General features: G+C 70.3%; 2 protein-coding genes across 3 annotated transcripts; one reads left to right on the top strand and one right to left on the bottom strand.

The window, feature by feature from the left end:
• The first annotated feature begins 865 nt into the window (after positions 1 to 865).
• PRKAG3 (protein kinase AMP-activated non-catalytic subunit gamma 3) lies at positions 866 to 3,925 on the top strand. Of its 2 annotated transcripts, none has more exons than XM_032190530.1 (12): positions 866 to 898; positions 1,610 to 1,649; positions 1,745 to 1,986; positions 2,083 to 2,164; positions 2,245 to 2,303; positions 2,515 to 2,560; positions 2,658 to 2,712; positions 2,848 to 2,974; positions 3,080 to 3,245; positions 3,339 to 3,376; positions 3,557 to 3,703; positions 3,809 to 3,925. In XM_032190530.1, exons 1-12 carry the CDS (start codon positions 866 to 868, stop codon positions 3,923 to 3,925), a joined length of 1,152 nt encoding a protein of 383 aa, XP_032046421.1. The 2 variants fall into 2 exon arrangements, with proteins under 2 accessions (XP_032046421.1, XP_032046420.1); XM_032190529.1 differs by having other exon boundaries at positions 1,733 to 1,986.
• Positions 3,926 to 5,424: 1,499 nt separating this feature from the next.
• LOC116490905 (sterol 26-hydroxylase, mitochondrial) lies at positions 5,425 to 9,771 on the bottom strand. Its single transcript, XM_032190528.1, has 9 exons — positions 9,526 to 9,771; positions 7,771 to 7,961; positions 7,396 to 7,595; positions 7,121 to 7,318; positions 6,789 to 6,949; positions 6,419 to 6,585; positions 6,130 to 6,211; positions 5,857 to 6,057; positions 5,425 to 5,771 (listed from the first exon to the last, which is right to left on the bottom strand). Exons 1-9 carry the CDS (start codon positions 9,769 to 9,771, stop codon positions 5,646 to 5,648), a joined length of 1,572 nt encoding a protein of 523 aa, XP_032046419.1. The 3' UTR covers positions 5,425 to 5,645.
• Positions 9,772 to 13,183: the final 3,412 nt, after the last annotated feature.

The following is a 13,183-nucleotide window of genomic DNA, read 5'->3' as shown; positions in this document are numbered from 1 at the left end:
AGCGGGGTGGCTCTGGGGGGGGCCCTCGGGGCACCCCAGCCCTGCTGGTTTGTGCCTAGCACTCCTCCCTCCTCTTCCTCCCTGTTTTTGGGCCCTGCCTTCACTGTGGTGCTCCGGGAGCGAGGCCTTTGCTCCTTAACGGGGTGCACGGGGGTGCTCGCAGCTGGCCCCAGCATCCCGCGGGTATTTTGGGAAGCTGTCGGCCGTGATTTAAAACCCTCTGCCTGGCCCTGCCTGGCAGCATCTCCCGCATGGGTCCTGACCCGGAGGGGCTCAGGGCCCTGCTCCCCACCCCGTCCCACGGGGGGCACGGAGCCGCTCCGTCCCTACAGCCAGCCCCACGCCTGCTCGCCCAGGGCTGGCCCGGCAGCAGGCCAGGCGTTCCTTCAACCTTCCCGAAATAGAAACGGAGCCGGGAGCGAGCGTGGGGCAGGAGGGGTGGCCCAGGAAGGAGGTTTTGGGGCAGACACAGCTTGGGGACACCACCACGGGGACAAAGCGCCCGGCCTGGCTGTCCCCGTGTCCCCACAGCTGCTGGCTGCCACCGGGGCCATCCCTCCTCCAGCATCCCCAGGGCTTCGGGGTGCCGAAACCCCCTGCTCCTCCTGCCTCATCCCTCGGGGGCCGGGCAGGGGGCAGCTTCCCCACCCCGTCCCCATGTCCCCATCCCCGTCACCCTCCCCTCTCCTCCCCAAACCCCCGGAGGCCTCAGCCCCTTGCAGGTGCCTGTCTGGGGGTGGCAGGGTGGCGCTGCCTGGTGGCCCCCCCGGCGGCGGGGGCACGGCTGGCATTGCTCAGTGACACCCTATCTGCCAGGGCCCGGCCAGCAGCGGGCCCAGAATAGCAGCGCTGCCCTGCAGTCAGCATGGAGCAGCTCCCCGGCCCCGCTGCTCCGCAGGTACCCCCGGGACGGGCGGGGGGCACGGCCGGCAAGGCACCGCCTGGGGACCGGCCACTGCGGGTGGGGGACACCGGGGGGGCTGCTGGCACCTTCCCATGGCCAGGCAAGGGTACGGAGCAGGGCACGAGCCGCCTGCTTGCCCCGGTGCTGCCAGCCCCAGGGAATGGTTGGGGTGGGGGGCGTTTGTATAGGGTCACCTCCCCGCCGGGGATAGCTGTGGTGTCCTTAGGGAGCAGCCCACGCAGCTTTGTTATGGTAGGGTGGCATGTAAACATTGGCTCTGCCGCTGGCCCTGCCCGCGGTGCGTGCTGCTTTGTTGTTGTAGGGTCTCCCGGGGGATTAGGGGGGAACGTGGGGCCAGGCGGTCCGTCCTGCTCGCCCCCCTTCCCGCTTGGAGCTGCCCCTTTGTTATTGTAGGGGCTGCCCCTTTGTTATTGTAGGGTCTCCTGGCGCGGAGACCCTCTGATACCTGCAGGCTCCCAGCATCGGAGGAAGCCGGAGCAGGATTTACACCTTGGGGGCTGGGGCAGGGCTGCCACGGCACGGGGAGCACCCGCACGGCCCCGCATCCCCTGCCCTCCCCGGGGACCCCCGCTGCCCCCCCAAAAGGGGCTGTGCTGTCCGGGTGCCCCCCCACCTGCACCCTGGGGTGGGGGCGAGGCTGTGCAGGGTGCTGCTGACCCCCCCAATCTCTCCGTGCCCCCTCAGATGGCGCTGCTGGATGCCACCGCCCGCCCCGAGGACGAAGGTGGGTGTCTGGGGGGGGGGTCTGCTGGCCCCAAGGGGTCTGGGGGCACCGGGACCTGGCAGCGGGGCTCAGAGCAGGGGCAGGTTTGCCCCTAGGGTTCCCGGAGGTCCCCAGGGAGGAGGAGGAGGAGGAAGAGGAGGAGGAGGAGGAGGAGGACGGGCGGAGGAGCCCCAGGCCCGTCACCTTCACGCTGGGCCCCGAGGTGCTGGGGCTGGGCCCCGAGGGGGATTTCCAGACCCCCGACGCCGAGGTCTACATGCACTTCTTGAGGAGCCACTGCTGCTACGACGCCGTCCCCACCAGCTGCAAGCTCGTCGTCTTCGACACCAGCCTGGAGGTGAGGCCACGGGGGACCAGTGAGGGGACAGCCCGGGGTGTAGGGGGAGGAATCGGGGACCCCCTGACCCCAATTCCCTCCCCGTTCTGCTGCCAGATCAAGAAGGCTTTTGTGGCGCTGGTGGCCAACGGGGTGCGCGCCGCCCCGCTGTGGGACAGCAAGACTCAGAGCTTCGTGGGTGAGTGCCGGGAGCCCCGGGGTGCTGCCGGCCCCGCTGCGGGGTGCGGGCAGCACGGCCAGCCCCCCGTGTCTCCGCAGGGATGCTCACCATCACCGACTTCATCAACATCCTCCACCGCTACTACCGCTCGCCCCTGGTGAGTGCCACGGGGTTGGGCACGGGGCAGGGCAGGGGGTGGCCGCTGCTTCTCCCGCTCCCCAGCTCCGTGGGCAGCCCAGGAGCTGCCCTGGAGCATCCCAGGGATTGGCGTCGTTTTGGGGCACCAAAAGGGTCCCCACGACGTGACCCCATGGGGAGGGATGCTGGGGAAAGGGGTCCCCCTGACCGGGGCTTCTCCCTGCCCTCAGGTTCAGATCTACGAGGTGGAGGAGCACAAGATTGAGACGTGGAGAGGTAAAAGGGGGAGGTGACGGGGGGTGTCCGGGCTGGGGGCGGCGTGGAGGTGGCTCTGGGGGTGTGGGGCCCCGCTCCCACTGCTCTCCCTTCGCAGAGGTGTACCTGCAGGGCTCCTTCAAGCCGCTGGTCTACATCTCACCGAGCAATAGGTGAGCTCCTGCCCGCGGGGGAGAGCCACTGGGACCCCCACCCGGCTGCCCTCGATGCAGCCCTGCTCCCCACACGGGGGGGTGCCGGGGGGGCTTCCAGGCACAGCCGTGTCCCCCCCGTGCCGTCCCCTGCAGCCTCTTCGACGCCGTCTACTCCCTGATCAAGCACAAGATCCACCGCCTGCCCGTCATCGAGCCCACCTCGGGCAACGTCCTGCACATCCTGACGCACAAACGCATCCTCAAGTTCCTCCACATCTTCGTGAGTGCAGGGGGGGGCAGCGGGCACAGGGGGGGCGCAGGGTGCGCGCGCTGCTCGCCGGGGTCGCGTAGCGCGTACACGCACGTGTGCCCTGCCCCAAAGCAGGGCTCCACCATCCCCAAGCCGCGCTTCCTGAAGAAAACGGTGCAGGAGCTGTGCGTCGGCACCTTCCGCGACGTGGCCGTGGTGCCCGAGACCGCCCCCATCTACACGGCCCTGGAGATCTTCGTGGACCGCCGCGTCTCCGCGCTGCCCGTCATCAACGCCGCCGGTACGCGGGGCGGAGAGCCCCCTGCTCACCCCCTCTGCGGTGCCTCCTGCCCCAAAACCCCCTCCTGAGCCCCCCTGCTCTGTCTCCTCGCAGGGCAGGTGGTCGGGCTCTACTCCAGGTTCGATGTCATTGTGAGTACCGGGCGGGCTTGCACGGCCGTGCGCCAGCGCGGTGGCACGAGCCTGCACGCGGGGACGGTGGGGACGTGCCAAAAAGCGGGCTGTGGGGGCACTCACACCCCGGCACCCATCCCACGTGCGGTGGCCACGCGTGCCGGCACCCCATGCACCCGGGCACCGCCTCTCCCGCAGCACCTGGCTGCCCAGAAGACCTACAACAACCTGGACATCAGCGTGCGCGAGGCGCTGCGGCAGCGCACCGTGTGCCTGGAGGGGGTCCTCACCTGCTACCCCCACGAGACCATGGAGGACATCATCGACCGCATCGCCAAGGAGCAGGTGAGCGCCCAGGCAGCGTCCCTGCTGTCCGCCAGCCCCCTCCCTGCCTTCTGTCCCCCTCCCCACACACACACACACCCCGTGACGCTCTGCCCGTGCCCGCAGGTCCATCGCCTGGTTCTGGTGGACGAGAACCAGTACCCGCGGGGCATCGTCTCCCTCTCCGACATCCTCCAGGCCCTGGTGCTCACTCCCGCAGGTATCGATGCTCTTAACTCTTAGCCCACGACGCTCCATCTTCCTCCATTCGCACCCTCCATTTCTCTCCACTTCAGGTAGGCGCTGCCCTCCCCTGCCACTGCGTGCCTGCCCCCTCCCCACCGCTGGGTCCCTGTCACCGCACACACCCCACTGCGGCACTTTTTGGGTCGGGAATGGGTTTGGGATGCCCCCACACACAATCCCAGCAGCGCCCAGTTGCCCCGTGCAGGCAGGGTGCTAAACACACCAGGCTTGGGACCTCCCCAGCACGGTGCCTTCCCCGTCCCCTTGCAAGTCCCCGCTGTCCCCTGCACTGTCCCCATGTCCCCTGTGCCATCCCCATGCCCTGTGGCCACCGGGGCAGGACAGAGTGCCATGCCATAGGGTGCCCAGCCCTGCACCAGAGCCCGCCGGGGTTATGGGGTTATGGCCTCGTGCCCTCTCTCACCCCACAGGCATCGACTGAAGACACCGGGGACGTGCCGCCGCCGCCTCGTCCCACTCGGGGCCTCTTGCTTGGCCCGGCCCAGGCACTGGCGGGGCCGTGGAAGGAGGCTCAGGCCCCGGGGGGCTCTCCGTACGGGGGTGCTGCCCACCCACCCCGCTCCTGGGACTCGTCTTGAGCCCGGGGCCAGCTCCCTCCAGCCTCGCGGAGGACCAAGGGCGAGCACGTGGGGCTGCCTGACGGGCACCGTGCCGTGAAGGGCTGCGCAGCCGGGTGCAGGGACCCTCCTGGCCACCTCCAACCCGTCCCATCCCAAACTGCTGCCAGATCCGAGTGCTTCAGCCCCCGGTGAGCTGGGTCCTGCTGGGCTCGGGCACAGGAGGGGGCACGGTGGTGGCGTGGCTCAGCTGCACGCACACAGCCTTGTTTATTGTAGGGTCTCCTAGGGCTGGAGCGCCCCGGCAGCGGTGCTTGCAAGGGGACCTTGCACACTATTTTTTTTTGGGGGGGGGTATTTATTTATGTGCCGGTCTGCTCAGCCTTGTTGGAATAAAGCTGCCTGCCCCAGGCACCGCGGGCGTCCTCGCCTGTCTGGGCACACAGCCTGGCACAGCTCCCCGGCGCTGGGGAGGGGGTGCTGCGGGGTGCCCATTTGGGGACAGCCACGGGTGGCACCTCTGCCCCCATGGGGACACCCTGAGGCACGCAGCTCGGTGGCCTTTGGGGACAGGGGGAGCTGAGCCCATCCTCCCCCCCTGCTGCCTCACCCTGCCCCTTCCCGTGCCCCCTTATCAGCATCTCTGGGGAGGAACAACTGATAGCAAGAGGTCCCATGTGATGCACGCCCCCTGCGCTGGCTGGCACTGCCGGGGGGCACGGTGCCAGCCCCCTCCCCACGGCGGGGACCCGCTGACAGCTGCAGTTTTACTCCCCGGGGCTGGCTCTGTCCCTCCCCAAAACCCCCCAAAACCCCGCTGGCGGCTCCATCCTGCCCCGCGAGGTGTGCGTGGGGGGGAAACTGAGGCACGGAGAAGGGGCTGGGGCCAAGGTCAGTTATTGAGACAGGACCCGGGCGTCCTGGCCCCAGGCACAGATCCACGCGCAGCGACACGATCACGGGACGAAGGAGACACCCCACGGCCACCAGCCCCCTCCCTGCGCCCCCCGACCCCGGCAGGGAGAGCTCCTGGGTCCCCGCCGCAGCCCAGGGGGGCACGGGATGGGATGGGACGGGGCTGGGGGTGGGGGGACCCCTGGCAGCGTGTGAAAGGCACAGCAAAGCCCCCAGCCTCCTGCTCAGGGGGCCCCCGGGCGAGCGATGAACTCCAGGTTGATGGGCTTGTCGGCCACCAGCACGATGCGGGACACGGACGTCACCTCCACGCCGCGGGGGTCCGGCCGCACCTCGAACGCTTGGATGATCTGGAGGGGGGAAAAAAGGAGAGTGGCGGTGCCTCGAGATCCCCCCCAAAAACACCCAGCACGGCCTGGGGGGGGCCCTACTCACCCTGGCGAGGGCCAGGTGCATCTCCAGCTCGGCGATGCGGCGGCCGACGCAGGCGCGGACCCCGTAGCCGAAGGGAATGGAGCTGAAGGGGTGGTGGGGGGAGCCGTAGCCCCGGAGCCAGCGCTGGGGGAGGAAGCGCTCGGGCTCGGGGAAGTAGGTCTCGTCGTGGGACATGGCGTAGTGCGCCAGGACGAAGAGGGTCTGCGGGGTGGGAAGGGGGTCAATGCCCCGCGGGGCACAGCGGGGTCCCCTCCCTGAGTGACCCTAACTCACGTTCTTGGGGAAGAGGTAGTCTCCGATGATGATGTCCTTCTCGTAAAAGACCCTGGCGTTGGTGGGGACCACGGGGTAGACCCTGGGCCGGGATGTGGGGAGAGTTGGTGCGGGAGCTGCTCCCACCTGGGCCCCAAGGCAGGGCCAGGAGGAACATCTCCCGCTGCCCGGCGGCTCCGTCCCACCCCGGGGAGGATGTGGGAGGGCCCCAGGGGGCTGCAACCCAGCTCTGCGCCCTGCCTGGCCGGTGTCCCCAGCACCAGCACCCCCAAAAGCCGTGAGGCTGTACCTCAGCGTCTCCTTGATGATGGCCCGGAGCATCGGCATCTTGGGGATGTCCTCGGCTTGAGGAAAGCGGTCCGGGGGCACGACGGCTTTCAGCTCCTGGTACAGGGTCTCCTGGATGCCTAAGTCCCGGGAGAGGTGGTACAGGGCCCACGACAGGGTGTTGGAGGTCTGGGGGAGCAGAGGGGAGGGAGGGAGATGGGGCTGGCACCAGAACACCCTCGCGGTGCAGCAGCGTGGCACCAGACAGCCCCGTGCGCAGGGAAAGCGGGAGGGAAACTGAGGCACGGAGCCGGGCGGGTGGCAGAAGGGAGCACAGGGGCTGCACCGACGGCTCCCTGAGCCCTTTGGGGCAGTGCGGGGCTGGCCCTCACCGTGTCCACGCCGGCCAGCAGCAGCTCGGCCACGCTGCCGTAGACCTCGTCCAGGCTGAGCCTGCCGCTGGCCAGCAGGTAGCTCAGGTAGCCCGACACCTCCTTGCCCCTCTCCACCTGCCCCTCCAGCTCCTTCATCTTCCGATCAATCAGGTTCTTGCCTGCGGGGACAGAGGTGGCCACGGGGAGGTGACCCAGAGTGCACGGAGAGGCGGGCAGACCCCGGGTGGCCAAAAAGGAACGCGCCCTGGCCACGCTCGGCGGCTCTCTTTGGGGGGGCTGCCCCCCTCGTGAGGGTCCTTGTGGGGTCTGACCCCATCCCCAGGGCTCACCGAAGGCAAAGATGGTGTCCCAGCTGTCCAGGTAGCGGTCCCAGTAGGGCAGCACCTTGCGGCTCCAGCGGGGCAGGACGGTGGCGAAGATGGAGTTCTTGAACATGAGGTTGATGGAGTCGATGAAGTGCTGCGTCTCGGCGGGGACCTGCTGCTTCAGGCACCCGATGCGGGTCTCGAAGAGGATATAGGAGATCCCTGCGGGAACAGACCGCATCCAGACCCCCGCGGGGACGCAGCGGGGCGGGGGCGAGGGCCGGGCCCCCCCCTTTTACCTTCCAGGGCGAAGCGATAGAGCAGGTTGGCCACGTCCCCCACCAGCACCCCCGAGGGGCTGCGGCTCCGCTCCTCGCGCAGCCGCACCATCAGGTCCGACACCACCTCGCCGATGGCGTCCGCGTACAGCAGCGCCTCCGAGGGCTTCAGCAGCCTCTTGTTGAGGACCTGGCGCAGGCGGTACCAGCGCTCCCCTTCCCTGCAAGGGGAGCCGGGCTCAGCCGGCGCCGTGCCAAATTCGCCCCGAGCCCTGCCAGGCTCTCCGCCCGCCGGCAAAGGGAGCGCTGGGAGCTCCTGCCCCAACCCCGCAGCACCCCGGGGCAAGGGGGCAGGGGGTTTGCTGCCCCGCAGGGCACGGCCAGGGCAGGACTCACTCGGTGAAGGGTCCGTAGGGCAGGCGCCGGGTGTCCCGGTGCTCCTTCCACAGGGCCATGTCGCTGCGCATCGGGTACTTGCCCTCCTGCCGCAGCAGCTGCTCCAGCACCACGGGGCTCCCGATGTTGATGTTCTGGTAGTGCCCGAAGGTCGACTTCCAGATGGGGCCGTAAATGCGCCGGGACATCAGCTGCGAGGCAGCAGAGCAAGGCAGGGTGAAGGGGGCATCAGGGTGGGGGCAGCGCTCAGCACCGGGGCTGGATCAGTGCCCGGGCACAGGAGGCACTGACCCCCTGCAGGCACCTCCCTCAACCATCCCAGGGATGTGTGGGGAGCCCGGCGGGTCTTTTAGGGTGGCACAGACCAGGAGGGGACAGCAGGGACAGGGACAGCTGCCACGCACACGGGGCTTGGCCATCCATGCTCCGCTCGGGAGCGGGTCCTTGAACCCGGCGCCGATAAGGGGTGGTTAATGATCAGCACCGGGCTGCTCCCGGGGCAGGTGTCCAAGCGCTGGGGCCACACGTGGCCTTGGGCTCCCGTACCACCCAGGGGACATCCACCAGCATCAGCCCCTTGCAAGCCACAGGGCCACTTCCAAAGGGCTCGTGGCACCTCGCCGGGCACCGCCACAGCCCCCGCGGAGCGGGACCAAGCCCAGGGGGCTGCGGGGACCCAGCAGGGAAGCCGTGGTCCCGGTTCCCCGTGGCTGCGGGGATGCACGTGGTACAATCTCCCTTGGTGACTGACTGCATCGCAGCCTGAGCCCGGATTCATCTGGATTCGTCACCGCGGGGAGACGTTCCTCGCGCGCGGTGGCAGGAGGAGGGGGAGGGACGGCCGCCCCAGTGCCGGTGCCGCAGGCGTGGTGCACCCTGAGAACACGGGGCTGCGGGTGGCTGCACCCTGGGTCGAAGCCTGCTGCCAGGACCATGCCAGCTCATGGCCAGGACCCGGCACGGCTCGGGCCTTGGAGCGCAGGGCTGGGAGAAGCTGCTGGGATCAGGGGAAGGCACCTCCGGAGCTGTCTGCAAAGCTGGGCCACGCTCAGAGCCCCAGGGGAGCAGCAGGGACCTGTGCCTGCTCTCCCCGAGCCCCTGCTCCCCTGCCTGCTGCTCCGCGGTGCCCGGAGGCCTGATCCTGCACTCTCCTCCCAGCCGTGACGGGTCGGAGCTCCAGGGTGCTGGAGGCTGCCCGCCTGGCTCCTGGCCAGCCAAGCCCATGGCTTGCTTCATCCGACGTATGAGGAAGTGCCGACAGAAGGAAACAAACAGCTGCCTGCTCCTCCCCTGCATCCCCGGGCACCACATGCCCCCGCATCTGCCCCCCAAACTGCTGCTCGCTGCAGCTGGAGCTGGCCGGGGGTGCCGGGACCCCGTGAGCAGCCCCTGGCCCTCGGGGGGAAGCCAAGGCACGCGTGGCCCTGCCCGGCTCGGGCTCTCCGAGGCAGCCGGTGGGCTCTTCTGGGTGCCACCCGCTTCTCCACCAGCCCCTCCGTGCGCTGCCCCCCCCCGCATCCCCCCACGGGTGCCGGGGCGCTCCCCACCCTGTCACTCGCGGGCTCACCCCCACGCGGGCACCCAGCTCGCCGCGACCCCATCCCCACCACCCATCCCCAACCCCCCCCCAGCTCATCGTGCCACCCTCCCCACCTCCCTCTCACCCTCGGGGACCCGCAGCCAACCCCCCCCCACCCCCCCACGGGGGGCATCCCGCATCCCCCGGGCAGGCCAAACCGCGCGCGCCCCGGGCACCTGGAGCCGGTGTGTGTGCAGCAGGTAGCCGCGCAGGAAGAGCCAGAAGAAAGTCCTGAGCAAACCCGGCCCCGGCAGCTCCGCGGGGCCCTTCAGCCGAGCCGGCCCCGCCGCCGCCGCCGCCGAGCTCCCGGCCCTGCGCGGCGGCCCCGGGCTGCGCGGAGGCGGCGGCGGCGGCGGCGAAGGGCGAGGGCGCAGGAGCAGCGGCAGCAGCGGCCGCCGAGCCCCGCCGCTCGGGCCCGCCATGCTCCGTCGGCAGCGCACGGGACGGGGCGGTGCGGGGAGGCACCGGGGGGCGGCGGGGGGCGGCACCGGGGGAGGCACCGGGGGGCGGCGCGGGGGCGGCACCGGCAGCGGGGAGCGGGGAGCGGGCACCGGGAGCCGCTTGTGCGCGCCGGGAGCCGGGCACCGCGCACCGGGGGGGGTGCGTAAAGGCACCACCGTGGCCCCCGATCTGGCACCGGAGGCGCTGCGCCCCGGGCACCGTGCGGAGAGTGCCGGGTGATGGCACCGGGACCGGCACCGGGCACGGTGACACCTCGCCCATCGGTCCCTGTCCGTGCCCGGTCCCCGTCCCCGTTCTCTCTCCCTGTTTCTGTTCCTGCCCCATTTTTCTCCCCATCCTTCTCCCTGCCCTTGTCGCTCCCCGCCCCTGTGTGCCCCCCTCCGGTCCCCCCGAAGTGTCCCTTGGTGCAGCCGTGTGGTGTGGGAGGACCTGCTCCAGGCCACAGGGACAGTGCCAAAGGTGCTGGGAGGCTGGGAGGCTGCGCTGGGCTGGCACTCATCCCTCCCCTGGGGAAAGGGTTGGCAGCTCGGGGAGGGCGCAGCCACCCCACAAGGGAGCCGGATGGGGACACCCAGCGTGGCTGTGGCACCTTTTTAGGGACGGCTTTGCTTTGTCACCGCGGCAGTGGGAGCGTGGCACCGGCTCCTGCCAGCCCACGGGCTGTCGCTGCTGCGGCGGTGCCCAGGACGCGTTCCCTCTGCCCGGCCTGGCGCTGCCACCGGGTTTGGGGGCTCTGCTCTGCCCGCAGCGGGGCCCCGTGCCGTGCTGGGCCGCCCCACTGCTGATCATCGACCGCCCTTATCAGGTCAAAGTCCTGGACGGGCACATTTTGTCCCCAGGGCAGGCAGACACCTGAGAGCCCCGGGGGTGGCAGTGTCCCTTGTCCCCCTCGGGGACGAGAGCTACCCCAGGCTGGGCTCCAGGTGCTCGACGTGCCCTGCAGCAGCGGGGCCGGGGCTGGGTGGTCCCGGGGGGCTGTGGGGGCGCTGGGCAGGGGCCCCCGTCAGCCAGCAGACACCCGGCAGAGCCGGGGCGCACAAGTGTGAGCGCCTGCCGCCATCTCATGGCTGCGCGCAGCCTGTGCTGCCCAGCCTGGGCGCACACCCCCGGCACCACGGGGGGGTTTCCAGCCCGGGCTGCGCCCCCCCCAGGGCCTCGCCCGTGTCCCCTTGCTGGGGAGTGCTTTTTGGCCCCCTTCTTTCCCTTGGCAAACGTCAGCTGGGGGACCCCAACCGCTGGGGCTGGATGCTGGGGGGTGTTCAGAGACAAGACACGTCCCGGGGGGGGCTTGCTGGTGGGGCTGGGGGCTTCCCCGGGGTGGAAGGAGGCTGCTGAATCCATAGCTCTGCCCCTGTCCCTGCGGGGTGTTCCTGCAGCACGCCCAGCTCCCGGGGTCCCTGCAGAGCGGTTGTCCTGCAAACTGGGGGGGCTCGGGTGCCGGGCACCCCGCAGGAGCTCTTGGGGCTCGGGTGCTCCCCGTCCCCGCAGCGGGGAGCTGCTGACGGGGAACGGCCCCCGCGGGACCCCAAAGGGCAGGGGGCGACCTCGTGGGGTCTGACAGAGCCCCTGTCCCCAAATCCGGCCCAGCCGAGGGGGACCCCGGTGCCCGGCTCCTCCTCGCCGCAGCCGCTAGGCTGTGCTCCCTCCTCTCCCACCGCGGGGAGCCGCCGGGGACCTGCAGCGCCGCCGAGCCCCGTGCCCTGCCCGCATCAGGATGCGGCCCCGCAGCCCCGGGGGGGTCCCCGCTTGAGCCCCCAGCAGCCCTGGGTGGCGGCACCCAAGGGTGCTCCTCCAGCTCCCCCTCTCCAGCCCGGTATTGCCCCGGTTTCCCAGCCCCGGGGGCCGGTGGCAGGGGGGGGGCGCGCATTGAGTCACCCGGGGGGGAGCAGGCGGAGGGGACAGCGAGAGGCCCGAGGCCACGGGGATGGCTGCCAGGGCTGCGGGGGCTGTGGGGGTGGGCGTGCGGGAAGGAGGGGGGTCGGGTGAGTCAGGCTGCGCCGTCGGCGGCCTGGCGGGGACTTCCAAAAGGAAGTGGCTGGGCCATGACACATCCCCAGCCGGAGGGTGCCGCAGGGGTCCTGGGGCTTCTCCAGCTCCAGGGACAGCTCAGCCGCTGCTGTAGGGGTCCCTCGTCTCGCTGGGGTGGGCAGGGGGCTGCAGCGGGGGCCGTGCTGGTGGGGATGGCGTCGTGGGGTGTCCCTGCACCGGGGATCGATCCCGGCGGGCAGGGCAGTGGCAGCAGAGCGTTCATCCATGGGGACGCAGAGATGGGGGTGGCCACGGGCCATCCTTCCCCACGCTGGATGGGACCTGTGGGTGCAGGGACAGGCGCCGTGGGACCCCTGCCCCGCTCTGTCCCCCTGACCCAGCCACCAGCTGCTGCTCGCAATGCGGTGGGTCCTGGCCGCCGGGGCAAAGGGACAGCTCTCCTTACGTGACTTGCGCAGAGTCACCCAGGAGCTGGAAACTTTTCCCAGGGCTGCATCCGCCTCACCCCCTTTTGCTGTCCCCGAGCTGGGAGCGGGCTGTCCCCCTGGGAGGGCATCCCCTGAGTCACCCCAGGAGAGCCCAGGCTGTGAGAAGGCTGCGCATGGGGTCCCCGTAACTGCTCTGCCGTCACGCCAGCCGTGCGTCACCGCGCTGACACCGCCTGAGTCACGGGCTGTGCCGGGGTCAGCGGGGCTGCACAGCTGGCTGGGGGGACACGGGGAGATCCGGGAGGACCGGGACACGTCCCAGGTCTGCAGTCAGGGCTGTCCCACCTCACCAAGTGCCCAAGCAGGGCCCTCTCGCCCCTCTCCCTAAGGAACCCATTCCCGTGGAGAGGCAGGACAGCCCCCTCGTGACCAAGGGGACAGCACAAGCTTTGGAAACAAGCCTCGAATCAAGCACCACGATAGCCCCAGCATGCAGGGCTCAGCTCCCAGCAGCCAGCTCTGGTGCCCTGGGGGCCCCGGGGTGCCGGGACCTTGCCCCGAGGCCGTGGGGCCGGAGGCTGGGGCAGCCCTGGGGCTGCCGGCCGGGCGCGCAGGCAGGCTGTTATCGGGGAGATGGGAGGCAGCCCGGGCTGCTCTCAAGTGGGCCAGGCTGATTAGTGCCTTCAAGTGCCTACAGAGTTATTCTAAGTCAAGTAGGCGCGAAGGGAGCCGGCCTCGCCAGCCTGGGACCAGCGTCGGGCGAGGGAGGGCTGGGACCTGGCCGACCCCATCGCCTTGCTCCCCGCGGCCCCAAGCAGCCCTGCATGGCAAGGGGGTGCTCCCCTGCTCCGGCCGCCCCTCTCCGTCCCTTCCTCCCGCTGCAAAAGGCTGTTTGCTCCAGCCCCAAAGCAAACCTGATTTTATCTCCCGGCTGCAGTTCCCTTGGCCGTGGGCC

This window comes from Aythya fuligula, chromosome 6, assembly GCF_009819795.1.
Source record: "Aythya fuligula isolate bAytFul2 chromosome 6, bAytFul2.pri, whole genome shotgun sequence".
Classification (NCBI taxonomy): domain Eukaryota; kingdom Metazoa; phylum Chordata; class Aves; order Anseriformes; family Anatidae; genus Aythya; species Aythya fuligula.
This window is presented reverse-complemented; position numbering and strand designations above follow the sequence as displayed.

What these genes read in the sequence shown, in the direction of transcription:
- PRKAG3 (XM_032190529.1), top strand. Translation starts at nt 866, where the DNA reads ATGGAGCAGCTCCCCGGCCCCGCTGCTCCGCAG. An exon ending in CGCCCGCCCCGAGGACGAAG is followed by an intron (nt 1,650 to 1,732) that starts GTGGGTGTCTGG and finishes GAGCAGGGGCAG; the next exon opens with GTTTGCCCCTAGGGTTCCCG. An exon ending in ACTCCAGGTTCGATGTCATT is followed by an intron (nt 3,377 to 3,556) that starts GTGAGTACCGGG and finishes CCTCTCCCGCAG; the next exon opens with CACCTGGCTGCCCAGAAGAC.
- LOC116490905 (XM_032190528.1), bottom strand. Translation starts at nt 9,771, where the DNA reads ATGGCGGGCCCGAGCGGCGGGGCTCGGCGGCCGCTGCTGCCGCTGCTC. An exon ending in TGCACACACACCGGCTCCAG is followed by an intron (nt 7,962 to 9,525) that starts GTGCCCGGGGCG and finishes GCTGCCTCGCAG; the next exon opens with CTGATGTCCCGGCGCATTTA. An exon ending in ACTACCTCTTCCCCAAGAAC is followed by an intron (nt 6,058 to 6,129) that starts GTGAGTTAGGGT and finishes CCCACCCCGCAG; the next exon opens with ACCCTCTTCGTCCTGGCGCA.